Genomic DNA, 26,732 nt, shown 5'->3' with positions numbered 1-26,732 from the left:
AGCAATGAGAGACAAAAGGATAGAATCCCTGTTTAGTTCACATTCCAGTCTGGCACTAATTCGTGACGGTGGCTACCACCTACAGTAGCTAAAGCCGCCGGCCGGTTACGATCAGGGATTAATATATCGCCCATGCTTAGTTACATCGCATAGAGCAATTAGCTTCGCCCACTAATTGTCCTAAATGCAAAGCTATCCCGCTCGAATTGTGTGTTTTGTGTTTTCTTTTTCATCCTTGACCTTCTGTTGTTTTGCTTTTTCTACTGGCTTAACGTCTTGAAACAAGCATCTACCCTATCTAGCACGTTTTATTTTGATAATTGCGAATCATGGAATACGACAATAATTCAGTAGGGCTGTCTAGTCCCGCAAAAGGGCCTCATGCTATGAGCATAGAAGATCCCCCACCCCCATCTTCCTATCAGTATCGAGGGAAGCCACGGCTTGAGGTGAGCATATAACTTCTATATTGCTATAGACCCAGTTATCTGACTGAATGGTATTATATCTCAGAGATATCTAGGTTTTCTGCCTATGCTAGCATTTGCCGCAACCCTACAAGCATCCTGGGAATCTTTAGGATCCAGTCTTCAGGCAGGACTGTTGAACGGTGGCCCAGTCGCAATTGTCTACGGCATGCTCCTATCCTTCGCTGGCTCCCTATGCTTGACTTTGTCTATGGCAGAAATGGCATCGATGTAAGCAAGGATTCCTACGACGAGAACATCCTGTGTCGTAATGTGTTCCTCTAACCGCTGTACACAGTAATCCCGTTGCCGGTGCTCAGTATCACTGGACGTATGAGCTCGCGCCATTTGCACCTCGGTTCTTAAGCTTTATCCAAGGTGAGTTACTCCTTTGTTTGAGAAAAAATATTCGATTTTGATGGCTAATACGTAATTTCACCATGGCAGGCTGGGTCACGGTAAGCCTCCAGTAAACCGATGCCGAAGATGACAGTGGACACACTCTAATCAGACACCACTTCGTGAATACTAGGTCATAGCATGGTGGGCCAATGTCGCCGTTGGGCCATACCTAGTCGGCACTGAGATCCAAGGACTACTTGTGCAGAACTACCCTTCCTATGAGCCGGAAGGATGGCATGGGACTCTTTTAGTATTTGCAGTGCTCTTCCTGCCCTTGTTGGTCAACATCTTTGCGCGCCGCCTCTTAGCACCGGTCGAAGTGCTATCAGGTGTCATCCATATCCTATCATACCCGGCAATCATGGTTGTCATGATTGTCTTAGGGCAACGACACACGAACGAGTTTGTATGGACAGAATTCGTCACCGACCAGAGTGGATGGCACAACAAGGGAGTGATCTACTCAATTGGATTGCTAACAGCGGCGTTCACCCTAAGTAGTGAGTCTCCTTTACCTATCAAGCATTTCGCTGCATGCTAATTTATAAACCCACAAACAGGCTTCGACGGCGTCATCCACATGTCCGAAGAAGTCAACGACGCACCCAGAGCCGTCCCCCGCTCAATGGTCTGGGGTCTATGCGTGAACGCCGTCCTTGCATTCGGCTTCGCCATAGCCCTGCTATACACCATGGGCGACTTCCAGAAAGCCCTCGACTCCCCGACCGGATACCCCATCATCGAAATATTCTACGCACAAACCGGATCAAAAGCAGCCTCCAGCGCAATGATGCTCCCGATCCTCCTCTCCGGCTGCTACTCCTCCTTCAACGTCCTAGCATCAGTCAGTCGGCTCACATGGGCATTTGCGCGCGACGAGGGATTCCCCTTCTCATCGTTCTTCGCACATGTATCACCTAGGTACAAGATCCCCCTGCGATCTCTTTTCCTAGTGACGACAATCACCGTTCTGATTGCCTTGATCAACATTGGTTCTTCGGCGGCGTTCAATGCCGTCTTGTCGCTGGACACTCTCGCCCTTTATATCTCCTATTTGGTCCCGATTCTGTTCATGCTGATCAAGCGAGTTCGCTTCCCGGGTGAGATCCGCTATGGCCCGTTTAACTTGGGGAGGTTCGGTATTCCGATTAATACTTTTGCCATGCTGTACGGTACTTATATTACGATATTCCTTCCGTGGCCTGAAACTCAGCCTGTCACGGCGAGCGGCATGAATTATGGTGCCCCGGTTTTTGGCGTCGCTCTGTTATTCGCGGTGATTGACTGGTTTGCTCGAGGACATAAGAAGTGGAATGGGCCCACAGTTATGACGGCGCCAAAGTAGCGCTAACGGGCTGTTGATTAAGGGATGGGAGCATCCTAGTGGGATATATAGTGTGGGCGGGGATGGGTTGAGACGTCTGCGACGGACGATAACCACTTAGTACTACTGGGTTTCGGTTTCAGTTCTCTTTCAAAAGTGGGTTGTATGCTTGCATGCTGATAGGATAGCCATGATGATGATGACATGTCTAAAGATGACACAAAATAGACGATTATTTGTTCCAGCGTCCATCACAGAGTAGCTAGGACGATCTGGCCTCAGCAACCAATTCCGCGCGATTCAAAAATCTAGTTATCATGCAAGGAGTCTCAGACTCTTTAGAAAATATATACATCTTTAAAAAGCGCCCAGTAAATATGCCAGATATTCCTCACATTATGAACAAATGTTCCCCCTATATCTACCACTTCGCCTCCTTACGGCCCTGGAACTCCTTCAGGATGGCGACGTTCTTCTCAAGAGCCACCACCTCGGCGTTCAGGGACTCGTTAACCTTAGCCTGGTCCTCACCAAGCTTGGCGTAGAAGTCCTTGCGGTAGGGGGTAGCCGACATAGCAGCAGAGAAGATGGGCTTGATAACGAAGGAGTGGTGGGGCTTGAGGGTGTTGCCGTAGGCTTCACGGAAGGAGTCGGACAGCTCGGTGCTGCCGTTGTTCAGGTTGTGGCGGAGGGCCTGGGCGGTGAAGTCAAGACCTCTGTAGCACAGGACAAATTGTATATTAGCATGTGTAACTCAAGTGGCATGTATACAACGACTCAATAGCCGCTGAAACCCAGTGGGGTGGGGGAAGCTGGGTAGGTGGACATACCTGACAAGCCAGAGCAGACCTTCAGAAGCGACGTGCTTCTTGGTCTTCAACTCGTTGATAACAAGAGCCTGGAGAGTCTCAGACTCAGCGGGGGCAGCCAGCTGCCTCTCCCTGACTTTCTATGATAGAAGGTAAGCTTCCGATAGCATCTGACTGCGGGGTACTATGTATGTTCGAACCTTGATGTTGTTGGTCAGATCACTCTTGACAGGAGTGAAAGCCTTGGAGCCGAGAACATCTGAATGAAGAGCATCAGAACTGTCACTTTATTATCAAGAGAAGCGACCAATGGCATACCGAAAAGAGTGGTGAGGGACTCGGCAGCTTCAAGGAACTCAGTGGTCGAGATGCCGTTGTCGTTGGCAGCATCGATCTTGACGTCCGCGAAGGACCTCTTCTGTTGGTCGAACCAGGTAGCAGACATGATGACTAGTGATAAATAATAGGAAGTCTAACAAAGGTAGAGAACAAATATGCGAAGAGGAAGTGAGCGATTTAAATAGATACAATCAGGGGGTCCAGGGGAAGGAAAAGGCAACGTGGAGGGGAAGGCGGCAGTTTAACAACAACGACAGGCGGCCTGTCACTCTCTCCCACTCTCACACACCGCCGGAAGCGGGACACGCAAGCGGTGAGGCCAATCAGCGGGTCCATTGCCCCTGATCAATCTATCCTTAGGTAAGACACGGCACAAACAGTACAAACTCCCTCAGCGCGGTCACGGGATGGGCAGCGACGTCATCGTGTCTGTTGGCCTGCTTTGTATACCCTCTGACTTGTTTACTCTCTAGAAGCTTCATCCTAGGCAAGTATGTCAGCGATAATAAGAGTATTAATTTATATAGTCTATATGCACCTTGTAGCCTGATTAGTGTTGAGGCGTAGCTCTAGGATTGTATACTATGTAACGGCTGTTACGGATGTCGCAAAGTCAAGATGCTATTGCGATGGCCAATTTACTACCCTAGTATCACAGACCCCTTCAAAACAGTTTACTTCACGCTCTTTGAACGAATTTTCAAGTAGCACATAAAGCATGTCATCATTAGGAGGGGAAATACTACTTAAAGACAAAACAATGCTGCCGAGAAGTGAAAGCCCAGTCGTAGAGACATGCCACATACCAGGATGATATCTCATTAAAACCGCGCTGCATGTCGATAAGCGCTACCCATAAATCAATCCCTTCAACGCCAAGCTCAAAGCATACGTTGCATCACTCAATGCATTAACTATCTCATGGTCGGCTGGAACAATGCGACTACCAATCCTTTGCCAGCACACTGTCTGAAGCGTTGGAACCGTCCATCTCAATGATCCCACTGGACTGAACGCTCTGCACATCAGTCGCAGAGGGAGGCCTATCAACCTCAACGGGCTCGTCGTCCAATTTCTCTGTGCGGCCATCTTCCGATTTGTCAACCTCCTCCCAGTCATCGTCAGATCTGATAGAGAAATCCTCCATGTAGCTTCTACCGCTACGTTCGGTCTGGCCCGCGTTAACCTTTTGCTTCTTAGTCTCCGGTTCTCCGTTCAAGGCAGGATCAACGGTCGGTGGGTCGGGAAGCTTTGCTGCGAGCATCTCCGCCGATTTCGAAGACTCACCGTCAGATTCGAGTTGAGATTCGCGGTCGCTGCTGGCGCTAGGGGCACCCTGATCTTCTGGAGGGAAGAACAGGCTAATACTGTTAGTCAAACCAATGCCACCATCATACCCAGGGACAAGTCATGACTCACGGAGTAAACTTCTCGTAGGCTATCTCATCCTTGCGCTCAAAGTTGCAGAAGATGATCCGTTCCAATTTCCCGATGTTGCTCGGAATCTCCATGAACTTCCGTGTCTCGTCGAGGACGACACGGGCAGCTACTTCACTCGGATAGCCATACACCCCTGTGCTGATTGCCGAAAAAGCAATGCTTTTCATGTTGTTCTCCACGGCAACCTCCAGACTGCGGCGATAGCAGCTGCGTAGCAGAGTCTCCGGGCGCTCCCTCCCTCTTTGCAGTTCGAGATCATAGATAGGCCCAACAGTATGAATGATTCGTTTACACGGAAGGTCATAGGCAGAGGTTATCTTGGCATCACCGGTGTCACAGCCATCGAGGGTGCGGCATTCTTCCAGCAGACCAGGTCCGGCAGCGCGGTGAATGACACCATCTACTCCACCTCCTCCAAGTAGTGACTTGTTGGCTGCATTCACGATACAGTCGACCCCTTCCAATTTGGTGATGTCGTTGCGGATCAGAGAGACAGTGTCGTTCAAAGCCTTGGAAGGCTGTGCGAGCGGAGAGGAGACTGGAACCAAGCGCTTGAGTTTGTATAGGAGGGAAACGGTCGGAATCTCAGCGAGAGGCACAAGTGGAGGAGCCATTTTTAGGCAGACAGCTGGTTAGATAGATCAACTCAGTAGTGTGAGTAATTGGAGCAGCAGATGACAGGTTGGTTGACAGTAAACTGAACACTCGCCACAGAATGTGCTCGGGCTTAATCAAAATTTCTTGTCGTATCGTGGGATTCAATTCGTAAATGTGTCGTAACTGGCATTAATCACTGATGTAATAAAGCTGATGACGATGATGATGGTGATGGACTGGGACTTGATGTGTTACTCCTAGTAGTTGTTGGCAAAGGAGGGGAGCTCGACTGCACGTGATGGCACTGTGATACCCTTTATCTTATCGGAGGTGTTCTGAAAGCGGTAATGTTCGCATGTGATCAAGAGGTGTCAACCAGATAACCCTTTCCCAGTATAGTAGTGGATGAAACTTTATGATTATGCCATTGTACATTCTATTAGTGATGTCCTAATTTGGGTTCGCCAATGGAAGCATAGACTAATGTCGTTCACCCAGTAATCCATCGTTATCACCAAGAAAATCACAGCAGCAGTTGGGTTGTTAGCTACCGATGGGGGAATGCTTACTTCTACCTTCAAGAAAGAGTCAGGAACACTAGTTTATTGTTTGATTGCCATATTCTAGCATTTGAATATAGCTCTCTACAAGTAATATCCCATAAGTATCCTCAAGTCTGTTTTAAGCGCCTTCCAGGTGCCTTCCACAAACCTTCTACTCATACCTGACATTCACGCTGCATGCGACTAATGCCTTTGAGGAAAAACCGCATAAATTCCCAAAGTGCACCTATTACTACTCTGAATCAACAGACACATCACAGTAGTATTAGTTTCAACCAGCAATGGCACGATCTCAGTTAGTGGACGTTGACAACCCTCATAATTTAACCGAAGCCAATAATTGCCCAAGGAGCAGCAGCAAGGAGCTCTGCTGTGCAACATAAGGGACGCCAGGCAAGGACGGACGGACCATGATAAGGAAAAGCGGAGTACGTAGTGTATTCAATCCCAATACATGACATGATAATGAAATGTCAACATGTCAGAATGATAGATAATAATGTACATCGGCATGATCGGAGCTGTCATGATGTCAGTTCAACTAACCTGACAATATCGCACTACTTACCCCATACATAAGAATGTTAATTTATGACTCGGTCCGAGCGCCCTTGCGCCGCCACCACCCTTGAGCTTCTTTTACCCCAATATCTTACCTATCTCAACCGATATGACTCGTAGAGTATACAGCGCACACAGGCGGCATGTATGCAATCATATATGTGCAATAACTCCCAGATAAAAAGGAGCCACAATCTTGCAATCTCATGTCGTGATTGGACCAGCCATGAGCGAGGCGAGCTAATGCAAGGGCGCGCGCGGCGACTGGCGGCACGCGATAGTGTTCCATCGATCAGAGATCGAGGTCAACCGAATCATGATGGCATGAGCGCAAGCAGTATTACCTTTTTGGGCCATATTTTATATTGTTCACACCTCATGAAACTAAGCCAGGTATCTAGAGACCTGGTTATAATGCAACAGTTGTTCAATATGAATAAGTTAGCCACCGGATAAGTCCCAGCGCCTCGGTTCTTTATCCCGGCCATTGTATTCCATGCATATAATGATTTGTGCATGGAAGTTTCTCAATCTGGTTATTGTTTAAATGAAACAGATCGGGATTACTCTCCGATCTCCCTACAGTACTTCACAGCCTGGGTATGTACCGCCGGTGTCGGTCGAGCTGCATCGGCCCCTGCTTGTTGCTCTATACTATTCTCTGTTTGATAAGCATAAGCGAAACTTGACTAGCAGGGGTCCCTGTGCATGGAGGACGCTGTCTGGAAGTCATGTACATATGTTAGTCAGTTGCCTTTCCCGTTGCCTTTTTCTTTTCTCGATCGTTGAGGGTGAGGGATAAGCAATAACAAGGATATGTTAGGCTGAATGACAGCTGTCATGATTGCCTTACAAAGACACAATAAAATCATTTTAGGCAGTTGTTCAGTCTCAGAAAAGATGCGACCATAACATGTTAATTACGTATAATTTACTATGACTAAGATGAGGAGGGCCCAGAACGAGACAGACTATACTGGAAGGTATTATGTTCAATTATAAAACTGCCAACATCGGGAGTAAATTACCGCGAAAAGTAAGTACGTAGGCTATATGTTCAGCGACGTTAAGAATCTAAAACTCTTTAAAAAGTGATTGAAGGAATACTAGAACTAAGAAAAGTAAGGAGCGACGGATGAACTTACCGAAACGCAGAGGAAAAAAAAAAAAAAAAAAGAAAGAAAGAAAGAAAAGCAAAGAAAAGGTCTCGTAATATTCTTCCCTCTTGGGAAAAGGCCTGCTGCAGTGAGTGAGTAAGAATCAGATAGGTTGTTCTGCGCTGCAAGAATGCGGTAACTACACCCCGCCCCTTCTGCCGAGACATCGCAGCGATCTCGATCAGCGCGATCTTAAAAACTTTCCCTAAACTGTCTTGTTCCCGGTGAAAGTGGGGCCATAGGTTCATCGCGCCCTTGTGCACCGTAACACAACATACCGTGAGATCGCGAACCCAATTCCAAATTCAAATTCCCTTGTTGGGGAAAGAAGATTTGTCCAAAAATTAGGGGGATAGACCAAAACACCATTTACAAACAGGGCAAGAAAAGAATTTTTTCGTGAATTTCTTTCTTTCTTTCTTCTCCTCAATTATCACCCTCCTTCCAATTCCCCTCTAGCGGTGATGCTTGGCTTGCGAATTCTTCATGCTTAAAGTAAGTAGTACCCCATCTAAAATTTAAGATGGCCAAGCGCCTTCCATTACGGTTCTTTGTTCCATCCAGTCAGCGGGGTTATCCGCGGTGGGGCTATGTGCAGGAAAACCCATTTGGTCGAGATCTGATGTCTTGTCCATCGAGCCACCATCGCACGCTAGTCGGGAACCCAAGATGAGTGTTACCTCTCATCCCGTGGGATCGCTTGTTCTAACCCTCATTTGGTAAAAGCTCCATGCTGCTGACCGATAGATCGTAGCACTGCCCGGTTTTGAAGACGGGGGAAAGCAAAACAAAGCGTAAAAAAAATTAAAAAGTCTAGGTTCGATTTGTCGATTGTTGGGGGAGGGAACGGACGGGACTCGCGGGCTACGATTGCGATGGAAGAGGAAAGGATACGACGGGACCTAAACTTAGGTAATACAAGCTTCAAGATAACCAGTGTGGATATCATTGGGAGGGGTGGAAGGAAATTGGGAAATCCTTGCGAAGCTCTTACTAGAAAAAGCAACATCTGTATGGGAACTGGGGAGTCAACGTAACTGGGGAAACTATAGGACCACAACTAGAAGCAAAGAACCATTCAGGAGGAATAGTGAGACATTTGAAATTTCAAATCTTGAGATGGGGTTGGGAAGAGAAAAAAAAAAAAAAAAGGCCTAGGTATTGTTATCCACCCACAACCCGCTCAGTCTGCACTTCTTACGTGCATACTTGCAGGAGGCTTTTCCTAAGGCATCCTAGCAGCTGGACTTAGGCAGCCGTGCATTCCGGTCTCCCTCCCGGTCTGTTTTTTATTTTTGTTTTTTAACTTCCCCGCCTCGTGTTCATAAGTCATGGCTTGTGGTCTCAGAAAAATAGTATGAGGGGCGCACTGCTGGCTGAGTTGGCACTTATCCATTCCAGGAACTAAGTGAGATTTAGTCTATCCATAGATTTTGGTGTCCTTTGGGTCATGATAGGATAGAGTAACTTGGGTAACTTGGTTAAGTAGTAGGCTGGGGCCCGATTAGCGAGTTCCGTTCTTGGGTCGCATGAATCGCACCACTAGATACCTTAAAAACTTAAGCCCCGTCCCACCAATCGCATTCCAACGCCTCGATTGACACGAGGCGTGAGACTACTAGTAGATACACGCAAACCTGCAGATACAAGTACGTATGGAGGTCTAGTATGTAACACTGGATGCATGTAAGGTCAGTTACATACACACTCCGCTACAACTCCAATACATCCTTTTTATTTTTTTTCTTTTTTGTACATACAGCATACATGATTTACCTAACGCAGGGTTACGCTGCTGCATGGCAAGTGCACATATGAGCATACAGTATGCATGCATGCATGCACGGAGCAGGAATGTAATATTTAGTTAATCTGACTGTTCTGCTTGGGATGCATCAGTTGTTCAAGTCAAGTCTCATGCAGACCAAGTAGAGCGCTGCCAAAAAAAAACAAGTTTTTCCAACACTATACCGAGGCATCATGCAAAAAGGTGCCGCGTATGTCAAGTTTGACTATTGCTGTCGTGTAACAGCGGACTCATGTTCTGATATATGCCCGATCATGAAGTGTCAATGTCCTTTATCAAAGACCTAATGCCTATAGTACGTGCCATGTAGGGGCGTACCTACATGATAGTGATGGGGACGTCATGTTTCACAGCATAAATAAAATCGGGCCTCCAAATCAGACAAGACTGGCGTATGTAATACGCAGGACAGGGGTCTGGTATGGATGTATGTATGTATGCGAGCAGGTATTCGCATACAGGGGCGTATGCATCGAGATACCGACTATTACCTACTACCATTACTTAGTAACAGCCAAAATCAGTTCTAACGAGAATCGGTGAGGCTTCAGAGCTGGCGAGGATTTGGGGCGCACGCGACCAACGGAGTACAGGCCCACAACGCCCACCGAAATAGCATACGACGCTCATGCTGACGGTGGGTATTCTTGGTGGCTGTATGGGGTAGGAAGGGGAGTTCGAGAAGCTGCAATCCCAAGATTTGTTACCTCCGGATACCAATAAAACTTTCCGGACTTTACTTGCGCCTCATAGCGCTGTCACCTATCAGATTCCGATGCTTCAGGACCATCGATCCACTCAGGGATGTATTCCGATCGTGGATGATGGGAATGTTCTAGTATGTAGTAGTTAAGTGGTTCGTGACCTTGTGTAAGCCAAAAAAAATAGCTGGCTATGGCCTGGACCACACCGGGACACGGCGGAAGTCAAAAGAGAATCTTGGGTGACAATCAGGAACCAGCACGAATGCGAATATGTCGATCTGGCCCAACGATCCAAAGAGAGTGGGCGGGCAAGGGGTTGGAGTCCGCGAACTGTGGGCTCGATAAGGGACATCTCCCGATCGACCCAGACATCGGCCCTTATCGCCGATCAATGGAAGGAGGGAATGTATGCCATTGTAATATTTTTTTTTTGAACCGACGATCTCAGGTCTCAAGTAGGTCTGCTTCTTCAAGACTGGCTTCGGTGTCAATTGGAGAAGTCAATTATTGATGCCTTTGTGTAAAAAAAAATCCAAGGGTGTCAGCCTGGGACACAGTGGGCTACTGCCCAAGGACAACGTGTTACTATGAGAAAGCCCTTCAGACCCGCTTGGCATGAGACTAATCAGGGCCAACTTCCACAAGCAGCCTATGGGTTGTCTCGAGGAAAACACAAAAGTCCTCCCAGTTGCATGATTGCTGCTCAAATCGGAGTACACACGAATTGTGAGGCAGTGGAAAAGAGACGACTTTCCTTCTTTCTCCCCCTCTCTGTCTCTGTGTGTATGTTGTGTATGCGAGCGAGCTGACAAGTTTCAGCGACTGTAACAGAAAGTTCTGTGAGATCAGATGATAGTTCTGCAAAGATGACCCATCGAGACACTCTAACTTGTAAGGCAATTCATGAGGCTACCACAGCAACCACCCTTATGTCATAAAGTGAGCTTGTATGCACGGGCAGGATCCGTAGATAGTGCACCTAAGGATTGCATCATGCAGACACAGAACGAGACAGAAACGGAAGGTCGGTATGTCGATGCCTTTACGGCCAGCAGTACCGACAGAGTGGTTGCAGTGGGCCTGTAGTGAGACACTATGTTACTGAACCGAATAGACTGCCTATGTATAGAAGGAGTTACTTACGGAGTATATACAGGTGGGAAAATAGTACGTACCTTGGGTTTACATACTATACATACTGTACGTTGTGCCAATCAAGGGCGGCGCTATGCATGATCTTCTCGGAAGCAGCGGGAGCACATGACACAAGATTTTATAAGATACTAATTCCAAAAATGACATCGAGTATCATCTTAGCCTAATCTACTTACATACTAGTCAGTTATGAGTTAATTTCGGAGTTCGGAGCCCTCCAAAGAACATCGTTGAATCGAGAATATTCTTTCCCTGACTCAAATTAGATTAACTTATATTGAGTAGTTTTTCCGCTCAGCCTCCCATGACGTAACCTCGATTCGTCCGATCGGTCGGATCTCGGGGGGCACAGATGCAGTGGAATTTGGCACCCGAGATCCCGTCCGTGAGACAACTTGAACAAGGGTTCTGTTGGGTGTGTAGTGGCGATTAATTAATTAATCTATCAGGCTTACTTTATCGGGCACCGGCGGCGACGGCCGAGGGAAGCACTTTTAAACGGTATGGAGGCTGGGCCACTTTAATCTCAGATTTGATAGATGTGTGGCATGATCGTGATCGAGAAATAACCAATGGAAAAGTCGCGTCGGACGTGGAGACACGGCCTGTAGATTAATTCCAAATCAACCTACGGACCTTTTTTTCTTTTTTCTTTTTCCTTTTTTTTTTTTTTTTTTTTTTTTTTTTTTTTTTTTTTACATGGGATGATTTTCCATATGCAACTTTTGACCATGTACTCATCTGGTTGTATTCGGTAAAATTATGGGGAAATGGCAATAGTTCTTGCAGCTGACTGATTACCATGTCACACGGTGAAGACGGTCTTTAAAGGAGAGTTTGATGGCATCTCTAGACAAACTATCTGTCCGTAGTTGAACAGACATCATAGGTACTATCTTCTGGTGCGATTTCACTGAGTGCCATTACTTTGGGTTCGCTACAAAAAGGGGAGTGAGTGTAATGAGTAGTGGTTCATTGGAAGGTCGAGGTTTTCTCGGATGAATGACAGATTCTGTGAACTCTTCCATATGCAGACTATTGAAGACTATCTGATTTAGCCTATCGATAGAAAATATGCGGATACCAAAACAATCTCCGGGCCATTATTAGGAAGACCTGTCCAAGCCAGCCCCGCGGAAATGGTTGCACCTGACCTCACAAGAAGGTGAGTGAGAGGCGTTCGAGGCGGTAAGCAGGATGCCGGGGATGAATTGGCGGTGAGAGGGGGGGTGTACAGGATAAGATCTTAAGCAACCATTAGCCACCGCCTTCTGTATGCACTCAGCATATCTAGTCTAGGTATCTACATGAGGTGCGTCATCCCGGGGCCAGGATGGTAGCCAATGTTTTGCTACTACTACAGTACTACTAAGAGTAGTTGCAGGAACAATTGACTCAGTAGTGAGTAGTTGGTTTTCGAGAACCCCTGCAAGATGAGACAAGATGAGATCGGATCGGTTCGATCGTTCGGGGTAGCGCAAGTACCACATAATCTGACAGCACTCGACCCAAACAGAACCCTGGCATGATTTGTTTTACCATTTACTGAACTGATATTTGCTAGGAAACATGGGCGCTAGTGAACCTGAAGTTATTCAGAGAGTTGTCGGACGAGTAAGGGAAATAGCTCGACGTAGGCTACTCCGTATCTCGTGTGCCAGAGCCACAGAGTCAGACATGGTACGAACTTGGAGGGCTTTCTGGTTGCTTCCAGCCCTCAGCGGGTTCTCCCCCGACCGTGCTGCTCATTGGTTACATGTGGGTCGGCCGAAAGCAAACTTAAGTAATCAATGTTTTGTAGGCCCAATTTGGTAATCAGTTTCGGTTCACTGATCCCGCCGTCCACTGTAGAGCCCGGACATCCCGAGGTTTGTCCCCAAAGCAATCTTTATTCAAATTGACCGATCCAAGGGACTTTGTGTATATGATTTACGGAACGGAAAAGGTATGGAAGCCTATAGACGCCACTTAAATGCATCATAGGGGCGTCGAAGTTGTGACTAGCGCAGGATCATCACCAATCGGGGTCATGCCGGTTAAACTATAGAACGCCCTGAATCAACACGTTGGTACGCTACAGAAAGGGCCAAAGAAGCAATGCCCGAGTTTATCTTGCCTAGCCCCTGGCTCCCAACCATTGCCACAACTCCGTGGGCAGTGGTGGCCAAAGGTACCGGCGACTAGATCCCGGGGCGTGGGAGAGCCATGTAATCAAGCGCTATTGCCCCTTCATCGCTTGCGCCTCAATAGTGCAGGCTAAGACTAAGGATCCGTGGATAGCTACTGCTCGGACTGCATTATTGAATTGGTATTTCTCGCCATCATAGCCGCCTTACTGAATGAAGTTTTATTTTTCCTCATAGCAGATACTAGATGCATCGGTCATCTCTCAATGACAAATCATTTATTATAGTAAGAATATATAGTAAATTTTTAGTAGAAAAGAAGAAAAAAAAAACTATCTTTACACTTTAGTCATAACACGGAGGCAGTAGACCCTCTTCAATTTTCAACGACAGACATGAGTGCATGAACATCATATAGGCACATCTGGAGGTAATTGCAATTCCCAAGCAAGCAGCAGGACATTGGTAGGAAACGGGGGGTATAATTGTAAACCAGAGCAAAGACAGCAAGTAGCATAATACCAAAGACAAGCGGCGCGTAAGAAAAATTCAACAAAAGGTTAGGGTGCACACAAGCCAGTTGCACAAGGTTGATGGAACGGAGTAAAGATTAAAGCCACCAAAATATGACGAGGCGGGGTTTGGGGGGAAGTGGGATAAGGAGGGAAAAAGGAAGAAAAAAAAAGGAACTGGAGAAAACAGCAAAAAAAAATCTATCGGAATACCTTTTCCCACAACGTGCAAGGGGTATTAGAAGGTAATTCAAGGGACCAATGGGACCAAACCAAATCAAGTCCGCATGCCCGGAGTTTTCGTGATCATCCAAACCATCCGAAAGGAAAACCTTGACCCTGAAGCAGATCAAACGAGGACCAAAACGAAGCCAACACTAGGTAATGATCAAAAGTGAAAACAGGACTCAAAACGCCTGACACTTCTAGTCCCATGCCGTTCCAACGCCACATAAATGAAGAGGCTAATAAGTTAATGGCTACTCGGGGATGCGGAGTCCAGGGCAGTCTTGGGCTTCAGATTTGAACCCAAGGATGATGCCTTGTTCGCGCCCATCTTCCGAGTTAATTTTGCATAATGCAAGCCGCATGCATTACACAAAGTCCGGGCACCGTCGGGTCCACGGCGCCATTCCGGTGTTTCGGCTCGGTTGCAACTGTGGCAACGACCGGGAGGGGCAGCTTTCTGTACGAGCGCCGCTGTTAGCGATGGCAAAAGTAGAAGTGGGTATGCTTGTGAAGAAATTGGGGGGGGGGGGCGCGAGGGGTAATCCCTTAGTAAACGGGATCAGGGGGCAAGAGGAAAAATAAGAACGGAATGGGAAACAACGGAAAGAGAAATTATCCAGAATAGACGCACCCCTCGTCGTTTTTTGGAATCAGGGCCAGCGAACCCGCCACTGCCCTTGTATTCCTCCTGGTACATTGCCATGTGGTGGACATCGTCATGCACCCCACCGGCTTTGAAAGCCTTTCTTTGAGCCATCTGTTCTGCCAGTGCATGTTCCTGGTTCAAGATCGCTGTCCGTATGCGAATTAGAGCATCCTGATTACGACGCTGTATGTTGAGCATCTCCTCAACTTCATGGATCGAGGGCAGAGAACCCAAGACAGGGCCAGAACGCTGAGTGTGGTGCGCCCTTGCCGCATAGTGCCTGGAAAAATCCAAGGTTCTTGTGCTCATCTCGGCAATCTAGTATTATTAGCGATTTGGCACTTCATATCAAAGGACCAATTGGAGATTCAATTTCGATCCACTTGGTTCCATAGTAGAAAATCACATACCTCATTCAGAGACGTCTCCACATCGTAAATATCCAGGTGACGTTTAACAGAATCGCTTTGTGGTTGCCCCGCAATGGCTGGACGGGTCGCTAGACTCGGTTTTACATCGTCCACACGAGCAGTTTCTGGTACACCAGGTTTCCATGATGTCCCCGCATATGATCGAGCATCATAAGAAGTTGAAGCATACGTTGCTGCATTTGATGGGGGTTGCGGCTGGAATGAGAATGATTGCGAAAACGCACCATAACCATTAGGCGAGGCCACACTGCCGGCAGAAGGAGGCGCGCTGTACTCATAGCCAGAGCCAACTTGGGATCCGGAAATCGAAGTAATACCGGTCTTCGCGCTTTGAGTAGGTGACTTCCCAGAATTTAGTGATTGCAAGGACGCGTTCCTTGAATCCTGGGTGTTAATTGATGTCAAGCTTGACCTTGAGGCTTCCGCTTGCAATTGGTGCTGAAAAGCAGGTTCCCGCATGAAAGGGCCAGTCGCTGCTCCACTTGAAAAGGGATTCGGCGGCCCTGGGGGTCCCTCGGTGGCTGGCCGCCCAACAATGTTAGAAGGTAAGGAATGAGGTGGCGCGTGATGAGCTTGCTGTGGAGGAGCCGGGGTCGGCGCAGGGTATGGTAAATGATTGTCATTTCCTAGAGCCTCATGGATTGATGGAAGCGATTGCCTTTGAGGCTGTTGCTGCTGTTTGTCCTTCTCCTCCTCAAGCGCGCGGCGCGAATCCGGGGGCGATATGTATCCAGCTTGTAGATGACCAGGACCAGTCGAACTAGTGTAGGAAACAGGTAAGGGTTGACCTGTATACATGGTGGTAGGACTCAACAGTGGTGTTGGCGAGGACGTATGTGCTGTTGCTATACCGGGGTGCTTCGGAGCGTAGCTAGGTCCGTCTTTACCAAGATAGCCCAGAGCTGGTAGATGTTCCCTAGAAACCAAACAAGAATCGTTAGCAAATTTGCTGTTGGTGAACCCCCGTTCGACTATTGCGACAAGCTATCATAGGGTAAATATACCTGTGCCTGTGCTCAGCCTCTAACGACCCCATCACGCCAACGGCTTGTTTCGAAGGTTTACAGGGCAAGTACTCCCAATCTCATCCAATGCCTATCGCGACCGTCCAGCGGAAAGATTGGTGTCGGCTGTGCTACCCCGATAAGATGGTGAGATTGTACCGTAATAGCAAGTGTGAGGGCTTTCACAGTGATTGCGACGGAGCTCCCAGAACCTCAAAAGGCGGAAAGATTAAACGTATTCGCTGCGGCGTACTGACTCGCTGACTTCGCGATCGAATATTCACCTCGATTTATTCCCACCAAAGATCTGAGTTTATATAGTATTTCAGCGATCAGAAAATCTTGGAACGTGAATCAGTGGCACGTCTTTCGTCACCCAAGATTGTCTGGGGGTGGTGGCGGTTGTGGGGGTGGAAGCGACGATATCGGGCGAGATTCGAGCGAGAGATTCGGCTGGATCGGCCAAGAGAATAATAAGCGGCGGAAGGCGGCAACACGGTTTCAAAACAATATTTGGTAAGTGCTCCGGGGCTTCTGGTGGCGTAAGAAGGTCAGGTAGTCTGAAGTCGATGCGATCGCGATGGAAAGTGCCCGCAAATGTTGGGGTGAGTTCTTGTAGAGGGCGACCAAGAGAGTACGGCACGCACCCGCAACGCGCAGCGAACAGGTCAAATCGGAACGGCCCTTCCAGCTCTTCGAATAACCATCTGTCCCAGGCCAAACCTTGCACAGGAAGTCCAAACAGCTGGATTAGCAGTCGGTATTTCGTGCTGAGTTCCCTCAAAAGATAGATTTGACAATGTTTGAGTTCGCGGGAGCGGCGGAGGCGCAGTGAACGCAAGGGATAGTGAAGATGAATGCGTCGCGTGGGAAGGGAGACGTTGGTTGGTTCTTCCTTTCCGTCTCTCTAGAGCCTTTTTCTTTTCCTCTTTTCTTCCTTAGCGACCTCAACGAAGAGCGCCCAAAAATACAAATGCAAGATCGGAAGGATTGAAAAACAGTAACAGGCGAATAATAATGACAACAGACCACAAATGGAGGGGAGGGAAGGGATGGGGAGAATAGAGTACGGAGGGAAAGAAAGAAAATGCAAGGACTCAAGATGTCGGGAGTAAGTAGTTGGATGGGTGTGGTAGGAAGAGATGGTTGTAAATGGTAGGGTAGGTTATGAAGGAACACGATCTCCTCCAGACAATCAAGAGGGAAAGGAAAGTTTGGGGGGGGTGGGAGATGGCAGTGAAATGTCAAGGGGGGGGAAGAAAAAAGTGGGTTCGGGAAAAGGAAAAAGACAATGGGATCGAAGATGTCTCGGGCAGGGGAAGGAGAGAATCTTTCTTTCTTTCCTTTTGATTGGAATGCAAGAATTCAGAGGGGAAGAAGATGCAGAGGAAAAGGGCAGGTAAATACCTTAGGTAGTAGGAGTGGTGGTGGGTAGTTGGTTGAGCCAGCAGGGTGGGCGGGACCATAAGAGGAAGAACAACAATGGGAAGAAGGAGCAGCGGCGGCCAGCAGAAGATTATAATAGTTATAATGCGTACAAATATAAAAGACAATTATAATTATACTTAGCCCACTTAGGTCCAACACTCAGGCCCGCACACACGCGAGATATGGGAGGATCCAAACAGGAGCTACTAAAACTACGTCGGCCTAGGACAGATGAGCTCAGACCTGGAAAATTAGAGAGACAGGCAGGCGGAGGAGCCAGAACGGACTATGAGATCGTCGAATCATACCGGAGGTTGTGACCACTTTAAAGTTACGGCGAATTACAGAAGCTTTACGGCTGCGAACTGCGGATCTTCGACGAAGTGTGGAGTGGGTTGGGATCATATTGGCGATGTGCGGATATCTGGGTGGGGAGCGATGGAGCCTTACCAGGGGGGTGTCCCTGGCCCCGAGAATTTCTTTTTTTCCTTTTTCCCTTTTGGCTGAAGGAGGAGGAAAAGTATAAATTTAATATAAAAACAGAAAAATAAAACCGCGTCAAATTACATAACCGCCCTCTCAATACAAGTTTCCACTTTTTCCTTACCGCGTATGTACCTATACACTTATTACCAAAATTTCATACATGTTACGTATTTCAAACTAACTTACTGCACACGAACTGCCGCTGCTCCCACAACTCACATTCTCTATTCCGACTTCCACAGGCGAGGTATTCTCTCCCTTGCCATCTCTGTCGCTTTAGGCTTAAAACAGGCCTTTACCACCGCGGAGATAAACCATAAGAATGGGAATGAAGGAATTTTTTTTAATGTGGCAGCTTTATTGTTACGACCAGATTAATTACTGGCTAGAATTTCCGAAACTTCCTTAGGCGAGAAAATCTTCTTGAAGGCTGAATTGGAATTAAACCCAACGATGAGGTTGCATTGGAAAGAAGCCGGTATACAACAACGTGCTGAAACGGCAGAATCAGTCCTCTTCTAGAGGTATACCAACATGACTCCTGCGAAGGATAATTCCTACCCTCATCGAGTCAATGTGGTGCTAGTCCAAATTAGGAGACATCGATGCGTATCCAATGAAGTGGATCGCACACGATACTAAGAACTGCCAACAGACTGGAATTTTTTGTTCGCTAGAAAATGAGATTAGAGGGAGATTGGAGGAAGAGAGGGGATATAGTATGTTACCTTTAAAAGAACCATATCGGGAATGAATTGACCTCGGAGTCTAGCAAGCCTGTCACATTAACTAGCAAAAACAGTGGCTAGATACTAATGAGTGAATTGATCCCGATAACTAAAGCAGTTTTATCAACATTCAGGCAGTTTTATGGGCTGAGGGAATAAGTTCCAGATGAAACTTGACTTTGCTACTGACGAAGACACCACCCATTCTTTGTTCATATGTGAACGCGCTTGTCTCTGGATGATACACCACCATCTTCCCCTTCTACGATGAAACCATCCCTCGCGACTATAGTTTTGACCTTTTAGCTTTTCCTTAAGGTTTCGATGGATTTGGTGTGCTAAGCATTTCGCTGACAACATCAGAGATCTCAAGTATACCCTCACGAATAGTTGATCGGCACTCCGCAGACACGCAGATATGCAAATATCGCAACAGGCGGGCAATACTCACTCGGTATTGTATTTTCTATTGCTGAACATGGAAATAATTCCAAATTGGACTTTATGGGAATATCAAACGGAGATGGTGGTTTCATAAGCATTGATCATATGCTGACGAGAAGGTCAAGTTCAATACACCTAATTTCTTCGCTAAATTTTGGGATGATTGACCCTTTCTTTTCTTTTCTTATTTTTTTTTTCTTTTTTTCCCTCAACCCTCACCAAATTGCGATCCATGGCGAACCGCCAAGTAAGGCTCCCCGCATTAGCATTGTCCCAAGTTTACGATCGTTGATAAGATCTAATTCGATCCCAAAATATAAGGCTGGGCTGCGGTGACCATTTTCTTTAGTCTAACGGGTCATGGTTTCCCATGTATGCTGGCAATGCTTAAGAGACAGGTCACCTCACTACTTTCCATCATCTGTCTTCGTTAGAAAATTTAGGACACAGTTCCTACCTGATCACAGATGAGCCTTTTACGATGAAAGATGAAGTGTGGTGATTCCTGTTGTTGTGTTACGATCCGCCCTTAAGCAGCTGTAGGATATCATAGACCGTGACTACTAGTAGCTATGCTTGTGTTTCAGAAAGGATTAACCATATGTTTACTACTGCTTTATTGGGAAGAGATCTGAAAGTAACCACAGTGAGGAAACGGAGTCGCATAACAGCAAAATCGATGTACACACTCACCATTAATCTATATCTGTCCATCTCCGGCTGCAGCTAGCCCAAAAGAAAATGCACCGTTGGATCGCAACTGGCGGAGATCTGTCCATTCACATTGCAGGGCAGCACAACCGCCCAAAACTTAGCTGCAGCCGTGGCTAGATTTTCCTGCCGCAGGGAATCAACAACTGCTACCCCTGACCCTCCATCCCCTACGCTCGTGATATGGGATAATTCCCCGCGCGTAGATTACAGAATTTGTAGGGAAAGTTGTGATCAATCAAAAAAGCTGGCGCACATAGCTATAGGACTGGAGGATCGAATAACAAACGCAATGGCAGAATGAATGAAGGAAAACAGGAAGTTCAGACTCTTGAGGAAAGGCTGGTAAGCAGCATATCGGTATTTTACCCGTGCCTGCGTTGCTTGTTCCATGGTACGGTACGACGCTCCCCGCTTTCCCTTGCTCGAGATCTCGGGCGTAGCCGTTCGTGGGTGGCACCATTGTCATCATCCCTTTTTCCCCCCCTCCTCCTAACCTTCTGGGAATATCTGATTCTCTAATCCTTCTCTGCACTTCCTCATCTCACCGACATAAGTATACAGACCACTAATATCTTTTGTGTTCTTTTTTTTATTCTTTTCTTTCGTTTTTTACTCTTTGGTTCAGCCATCGCCTTCCGTGATGGTCGGGACCCCGGCGAGCGCATTTACCATGAACTTACCTCGCGCTCCTGCATCTTGGTCTTACTTTCCTGATCAATAATGGGTCTAAAGTCAGACTAGTGTGAGAATGTTAGTAATAGCAGTAAACTATTGAATATGGTGGAACCGGAGAGCATCCTTTAGTGCGTCAGTGGTTGGGGTAAATCTGTACAACGGTGTGCTGGAACTTGGAAAAGAGCCAAGCCGACACTTGGCCTTCGAAGTTACTTACTCCATGGAGCATCGATGCACATAACTTTCCGATCGATCGATCGGTGATAGGTAGCTGCAACAAGCGTGCTCACTTAGTCGGGAAGGATAGGCACTAGCAAATATTTAGGCCACACCATTAGAAATGAAATACAGTGCACTACATATTCTGTGCTGTTATCAGTGGCCCTCCCAGGATCGGACTATTTCCCCGAAAGGATATCGTGCCGTATGCGCGGTCGTATCATACACAGCAGACCTCCCCCACCGGAGTAAGTAGTAGTAGGACGTTCCCTCGGCGCGAAAGACCCAAACAGAAGGAAGGGCTAATAAAATCTCTGTTGACTAGTATGTCAGTGGCTTTTTATATTCCACTATAAAACTGTTTCAAAGACATGGTTATACCCTTTACTTAACCAAAGGGATGGCAGAGGCAGTATTTTATCGTTGTTACTTGTTCAACCGTGGCATGCACGTTGCAGGTCTTTGGGGGACGATCCATCTCCGAGCCGAGATCTAGGCCACATGATTGGCGATGGCCAACGAACGGGCGCGTTATTTATCGTATAGGCCTCAGATCGACGCCAATCCCCAGTATCATCTAGTGTAACGGATGTCCATGCATGAGTCTGCTGGTCAAGATATTGACGTAACCAGTCAATTTATGGTGGCCCCAACTTCTGAATCGTAGATTTGCGCATCTATAGATTAATTAATTAAGCCCGCGATTATAGGCGGTCGTTATTGTTTGGTTTTTTTTTTTTTTTTTTTTATCGATTTTTTTTCTTCTTAATTTCATTTATCTACTTTCCTCTTCTTTAGGGACGTATTATGTTTTTGAAGCCTCGCCTAATGTATGCGAGATGATATCCTCTTGCTCATGACTCTTCTCACTTTTCTCGGAGGGGGTCATTGTACCAAATGGAACGTCCAGGAAGGATATTGGAACAGTGGATCTTGAATGCATACGATACGGGCTTACTGCAGAGAACAAGCTTTGGCTCAGACTGATCTTGACTTTGAATCTCGCTCCTTACAGGTGTGTTATTATCAGGATACGGTGTAACAGTGAGAACAACCACTGTGCTCTGACAATATTATGAGGTGCTTCATATGACGGGGTCATTTCTGCGGTTACATCTCACTCAGAACCATGATTTGGGTTGAGTGATGTAATCCTTCGTTCCAACGGCTCTGAGATCGAAGAAGTATGCCGACTATGAACTTAATAAGACTTCTGCCCCTCGAATTTATCGGAATCCAAGAGATAGCATTTCGTGAATATCATTTGTTACAAAATTTTTGTGTTGATTTTTCTTTTCTTCCCTCCCTCCTTTATTGTAGGGTGTGTAATCCCCTAGTAATGCATGTCGCATACGTATCGTAGACAGTTGGATGAGAAAGTGGGCAACCGATATGCAGCTACGAGTCAGACAACGACCAAAAATATTGATATGAACTGTGGAAAACCCCCCTTAACTCACACTACCATCCTTATCCCATGACGCTTCAGACCCATGTTTACCACCGGTACTCCGTGGAGAGATCTGACTCAAAGAGGATCATAGCCCCTCAATCTAAATTGAAGAGTACTCAGCAATACCAACTACCAGTACAATAGGTTCGTTCTAGTGGCTTGCTTGCTAGTGCAACTTTTGGCATGCCCCAAGCGAACCCAGACATGGCTACTGGAAACTATTGCCGGTCCATTGCCATTGCCGTGGAGCTGCTCGATCTTGCGACCGGCCCCGGGTACGTAATATTTAGCACCGTTGAACTTGGCTTTCCCACTCTAGCTTTGAGGAAGGGAACAGTCTTCTGCGAACTGCACTGCATGGCGAGGCTAGGGGGAAGCTGAGCTGACTTCCAGCAGATGGCGCTAAAAATGTTCCTTGAGGGATCAACTGAAAGTGACCGATCTTTACCCGAATTAGCAAGGCTACGGTAATCACTTCCGCCAGGTCCAGCGCATGGTGTCGGAGATCCCTGGAAGGAAAGGATTGGACGGTTTTCTCTGATGACTATCCTGTTCCATCGATCGTTTTACATGTGATGTTGGGAGGGGACCCAAGGCCATGACCTCATCCTACAGACTAAATTCTCCTCGTCAATAATTCATCCCCATGGAGGGGTTCCCCTCGCGAGATATACTTTCCGCATTAGTTCTGTCCGGATGCAACAAACCAGGAACACCAAAGCTATGACGACAGGCCTCTCTGTTCATTTGGTACTTTTGGTCGTATCTACCGGTGCACAGACTGAGTGGCGGCAGCGAAAATAGATCTGCCAGCGGTCGCCCCCAATAATGACCAACTTAATCAGGCGGACATGGTTGACTGATTGCAGCTCCTGCCCGGCTATTGTGTGAGCCACATTGATTTTTTTAGGTGTACGAGCTTTTATGCAACATAAAATCACTTGGGAGCGCAGTGGTGTCTGGTTTAGATCTCTGAATACTACGAGAGAATGCTGTGGCCGGAGCGCTCGCTAAATCCCAAAGCGGATTAGCATCCTCGGGAAATCTTTGCATGGCGCGATGTCCCAAGCTTTTGACCGGCTCTTATTGGGTGAGGCGGACGCACTGGCCAGCATCTCCATACAGAGTACTTACTGGGTACTGGCAATACCATCACATTGACCGGCTTGACAAAAGTGACAGTCTACGTATTCTACCGCTGAGACACATCGTCCAACCCCTCTTCACCAACTATCCATGAAGTTGTTTTAGCCCCTCTTACAATGGCCCCCCCAGATGTGTCGCTCGCTCTGTATAACGGATCCTCCGCACCAAAGGGCAATAACAATCTTAAATTCCAGGCACTGTGACTGTATCGCGATTGGAAGGCTGGGAGGCAGTGACTCATGCACCGGGTGATAAACCCAGCATCCGGAGCTTAGGCTTTGCCGCAGCCCCAGGAAGCCTCTTAACGTTGACGGGTCTAACCTAACAACAGGAAAGCCATCAGACCAAGGCGGTCCAAAGGCGACCAGTTGCTTTTAGCGTACATCAGTTTAAGTATTTCTCGGGCATCAGCCGGCACTAAAAAGTTACAGCAAGGGCCCGCGAATTCGATCTATCCCAAGCCTGAAACGCGTGGGAGACATGTCACGCGCTTGCATGGCCTCTGAAATAGCTAGATATCATACAAGAAGCGTCTTGTGAAGGACAATGATCACTACTGTGGGAAAGAATTATCCGGCGCGCGTTATTCCGGCTATTGATCACTAAGAAAATGGTTGGTCATCCATCGTTCGCCAATGCTTCAGCCGTGAACCTATGTCTTCCCTGGGAACGGAGACACTCAATCTACATACTAATACCGTCACTAGTGGTGTACTCACTCTTCTGACCCACTAGAGCTATCCTGCTTCTACTAATCAACCATCATATTGTACAGGGGGGTCCGAAAAAGTGCTTTACGTCTCTTTCAAAGTACATGTTATACTGGCCCCTTGGGGGCTATCTAGGTGGGACTTCACTTACGAATTCATAAGAGTACCGCCGAGTGACTATTTCACACGACGCCACAGAGGCCTGGTAAAGGGCCATGGCACCAGTACTCTGCTGACTGTTATGGTTGTTCTCTATATTCGATGACCACGTTCAATAACGGAGTCGGAAATACGACAACTATGGGGCTAGATGGACAATGTGGGGTGTTGTACACAGCCCCAGCCAGCAAACAGGCTTTCAGACTTGAAAGCGTAAGGATTATTTTCAGAGCACACCGTTGGTATCGGAAGAGTTCTATCAAAAAGACATATGGCTGCCAAAACAGCTCTACTGTGTCACAATGGGGTTGGAGAATGGTGGGCCGAAAAGCGGATAATGGGATCGACAGCGCCAAAAGAGATGGTTCAAGGGCCGTTGCGACCGTTGGCTCGCCGTCGCACCTCGCTAACGTTTTCGCTGACTACGCTCTATCAATATTAGGATAAGTACAGCTGATGGATACCGGCAATGGGGGATGGGGTGGGACCGGGTCCTACGATCGCTCAAGGATGGTCAAAAAATCATCATACAGTCCAGAGAGGAAAGTGAGCGACAGCGCTTCGACCATTATGGCAAGAGCCCAGGATGCGAGCGATCGCATCCTCCTCAACAGTTACCTGCTCATTGGTGCAGACATCGTGTCATGAGTCCATTCGAATTTTGATACTCCTCTCACTATTGCCTGCCACCCCTTTCGCCATCTGGGGCTGGTTACTGACGCTCCAACAGCCATTACAGCGCCAAATACGTCTGTATTAGTGAGGGGAATCCTCTTGATACTTTCTACACTGACTCGTAATTCTTGGTGTCTGACCGACGAGTCATCAGTCAAGGATTTGCAGCTGTTTTTACGACCAGATACCTCGGTATAGTGTGTAGACGCCTCTCCGGGTCATGCCAAAGGTACTAATGCGCCCAGTATCTCGATCTGCTAGCTACGAGCTATTTCTGCACAGTCCTTTGGTTTGACCTGGCCCTTGTTGTTTTGCATAAGACGGGCCGATTGATCATGGGCCAAAAGGCTGGCTCAGCTCTATGGGCCGGAGAAAAAGCAGAAGGGGGGGGGGGGGTAGGGAGAGCTCCAGTGTCAAAACGGTAGTGGATCCATCCCGGTAAACTCTCCGACGACTTATCCTAAACCAGGAAGTTGACAGCTGGGGTTTCGTCAAAAACGGCTAAACCCGATGTTTTCACCTCTGGCCTGCTTTGTCCTTGGACTACCAAGACTTGGGTTTCCTGCAGGCCGACCGATTGGGAGCGCGTTTAATGACGCTAACGGTCTCCGCCAACCACCTAGTATAGTCTCTACTGAGTAACTTCCCAAATTTTCAAGTCCACTAAAGCCCATTTGAGGGAATAAGTGATCTCTCATCGAATACAGGTGCAGTACTTTCAAAATCAGTAAGTTCCTGAGTACTGCCTAGTACCCAAAGATTCGCTAAAAGGTAAGTAACAATGGTTATGAAATATTCCCATTAGGGATTCACTTGCTATATTAGTATGCAAGAGAGAAAGAAGAAATCCGGGCCAATGACCACAGTAAAGTTCGGAAGGGCTTCCTTCCAACCGGCAACAACACTCACCCATACACGATTCAGTATTAACTATGTCCCTGGTCATGCTTGTTCATCGAGTCGGAAACAGAATGTCCTACAAAGTATTCCACTGTGTATAAAACGACTTCGATAGAGAGTGCTGTTACAGTCAAGTATGTACGGTATTGTGAGTACAGTTGCTGAGGATAGCCTCGGCCTCCTCCTTCCATTTAAGGAGTCCAGGGGATCAGACGGAGGGCCGGCCCACTTGTCGTCCATTCCTCTTTCACCATTCCTTCAGCACCCCCTGGAAGACACGTGAAGTGGACCATTCTTTATCGGCTCCATTCATTCTCCCGTCTTTGGCGTATTGTGTACCAAGATTCGACTGGAGAAACCCTTGTCTTGGTGACGAATTCGACAGATGGCCCTGTCAATCATCGGAATCCTTTACAACTAAGGTGTCTGTCCCACCCATGGGTGGCTATCTGCATGGCTGATAGAGATATTATGAACGAACAAGAGGGTGTATAGGACCTTTGAGCCACAGTGACGATCGCCACTTCAAGTTTGCATACAGGTTCCAGGGTCAGCTCGACACGAACGAATTCTATGAAGACCATAATATTGTCAAATTTCTTGTCTACAATGGGGGCAAGAAGAAAAGGAATGTACAAAAAAAGAAAAAACAAAAAGAAAAGGAAAAAGAAAAAAAAAATACAATAAGGAAAAAAAGAAAGCAAGACCGCATTATTGTGTGCC

The 26,732-nt window shown here is 47.2% G+C and overlaps 7 protein-coding genes across 7 annotated transcripts; 2 read left to right on the top strand and 5 right to left on the bottom strand.

The window, feature by feature from the left end:
• Positions 1-329: 329 nt before the first annotated feature.
• BO79DRAFT_258787 (putative amino acid permease) lies at positions 330-2,214 on the top strand (the record flags this gene model as incomplete). The annotated part of the gene is made up of 6 exons (XM_025686320.1): positions 330-449; positions 514-698; positions 766-845; positions 915-925; positions 1,000-1,369; positions 1,430-2,214. The coding sequence occupies 6 exons, from the start codon at positions 330-332 to the stop codon at positions 2,212-2,214; spliced, it is 1,551 nt and encodes a 516-aa protein (XP_025535867.1).
• Positions 2,215-2,360: 146 nt separating this feature from the next.
• On the bottom strand, positions 2,361-3,556 carry BO79DRAFT_201927 (GLTP domain-containing protein). Its single transcript, XM_025681616.1, has 4 exons — positions 3,321-3,556; positions 3,203-3,261; positions 3,024-3,142; positions 2,361-2,909 (listed from the first exon to the last, which is right to left on the bottom strand). The coding sequence occupies exons 1-4, from the start codon at positions 3,445-3,447 to the stop codon at positions 2,615-2,617; spliced, it is 600 nt and encodes a 199-aa protein (XP_025535866.1). The 5' UTR covers positions 3,448-3,556; the 3' UTR covers positions 2,361-2,614.
• Positions 3,557-4,108: 552 nt separating this feature from the next.
• Positions 4,109-5,614, bottom strand: BO79DRAFT_290176 (macro domain-containing protein). Its single transcript, XM_025688861.1, has 2 exons — positions 4,761-5,614; positions 4,109-4,702 (listed from the first exon to the last, which is right to left on the bottom strand). Exons 1-2 carry the CDS (start codon positions 5,393-5,395, stop codon positions 4,285-4,287), a joined length of 1,053 nt encoding a protein of 350 aa, XP_025535865.1. The 5' UTR covers positions 5,396-5,614; the 3' UTR covers positions 4,109-4,284.
• A 4,138-nt stretch (positions 5,615-9,752) lies between these two features.
• Positions 9,753-10,681, top strand: BO79DRAFT_221196 (uncharacterized protein; the record flags this gene model as incomplete). Its single annotated transcript, XM_025683509.1, has 6 exons — positions 9,753-9,761; positions 9,879-9,897; positions 9,975-10,005; positions 10,220-10,304; positions 10,355-10,576; positions 10,619-10,681. 6 exons carry the CDS (start codon positions 9,753-9,755, stop codon positions 10,679-10,681), a joined length of 429 nt encoding a protein of 142 aa, XP_025535864.1.
• An 89-nt stretch (positions 10,682-10,770) lies between these two features.
• On the bottom strand, positions 10,771-12,066 carry BO79DRAFT_231950 (uncharacterized protein; the record flags this gene model as incomplete). Its single annotated transcript, XM_025684198.1, has 6 exons — positions 10,771-10,791; positions 10,845-10,947; positions 11,126-11,263; positions 11,370-11,410; positions 11,781-11,816; positions 12,025-12,066. The coding sequence occupies 6 exons, from the start codon at positions 12,064-12,066 to the stop codon at positions 10,771-10,773; spliced, it is 381 nt and encodes a 126-aa protein (XP_025535863.1).
• Positions 12,067-14,435: 2,369 nt separating this feature from the next.
• nsdD (GATA-type sexual development transcription factor NsdD) lies at positions 14,436-16,304 on the bottom strand (the record flags this gene model as incomplete). Its single annotated transcript, XM_025678838.1, has 4 exons — positions 14,436-14,648; positions 14,823-15,155; positions 15,248-16,184; positions 16,273-16,304. 4 exons carry the CDS (start codon positions 16,302-16,304, stop codon positions 14,436-14,438), a joined length of 1,515 nt encoding a protein of 504 aa, XP_025535862.1.
• A 3,780-nt stretch (positions 16,305-20,084) lies between these two features.
• Positions 20,085-20,541, bottom strand: BO79DRAFT_231948 (uncharacterized protein; the record flags this gene model as incomplete). Its single annotated transcript, XM_025684197.1, has 2 exons — positions 20,085-20,239; positions 20,439-20,541. The coding sequence occupies 2 exons, from the start codon at positions 20,539-20,541 to the stop codon at positions 20,085-20,087; spliced, it is 258 nt and encodes an 85-aa protein (XP_025535861.1).
• Between the last annotated feature and the right edge of the window lie 6,191 nt (positions 20,542-26,732).

Source organism: Aspergillus costaricaensis (assembly GCF_003184835.1).
Source record: "Aspergillus costaricaensis CBS 115574 unplaced genomic scaffold BO79scaffold_35, whole genome shotgun sequence".
NCBI lineage: Eukaryota > Fungi > Ascomycota > Eurotiomycetes > Eurotiales > Aspergillaceae > Aspergillus > Aspergillus costaricensis.
The sequence above is the reverse complement of the archived record's forward strand: the minus strand, read 5'-3'. Positions and strand labels throughout refer to the sequence as shown.

Bases quoted from the DNA above. Each gene is read 5' to 3' on its own strand.
- BO79DRAFT_201927 (XM_025681616.1), bottom strand. From the start codon at position 3,447: ATGTCTGCTACCTGGTTCGACCAACAGAAGAGGTCCTTCGCGGACGTC. The intron at 3,143-3,202 runs GTTCGAACATAC...CTTCTATCATAG, and splicing joins ATCTGACCAACAACATCAAG to AAAGTCAGGGAGAGGCAGCT. The intron at 2,910-3,023 runs GTATGTCCACCT...CCTGTGCTACAG, and splicing joins GGTCTGCTCTGGCTTGTCAG to AGGTCTTGACTTCACCGCCC.
- BO79DRAFT_290176 (XM_025688861.1), bottom strand. From the start codon at position 5,395: ATGGCTCCTCCACTTGTGCCTCTCGCTGAGATTCCGACCGTTTCCCTC. The intron at 4,703-4,760 runs GTGAGTCATGAC...TAACAGTATTAG, and splicing joins GCCTACGAGAAGTTTACTCC to CCTGTTCTTCCCTCCAGAAG.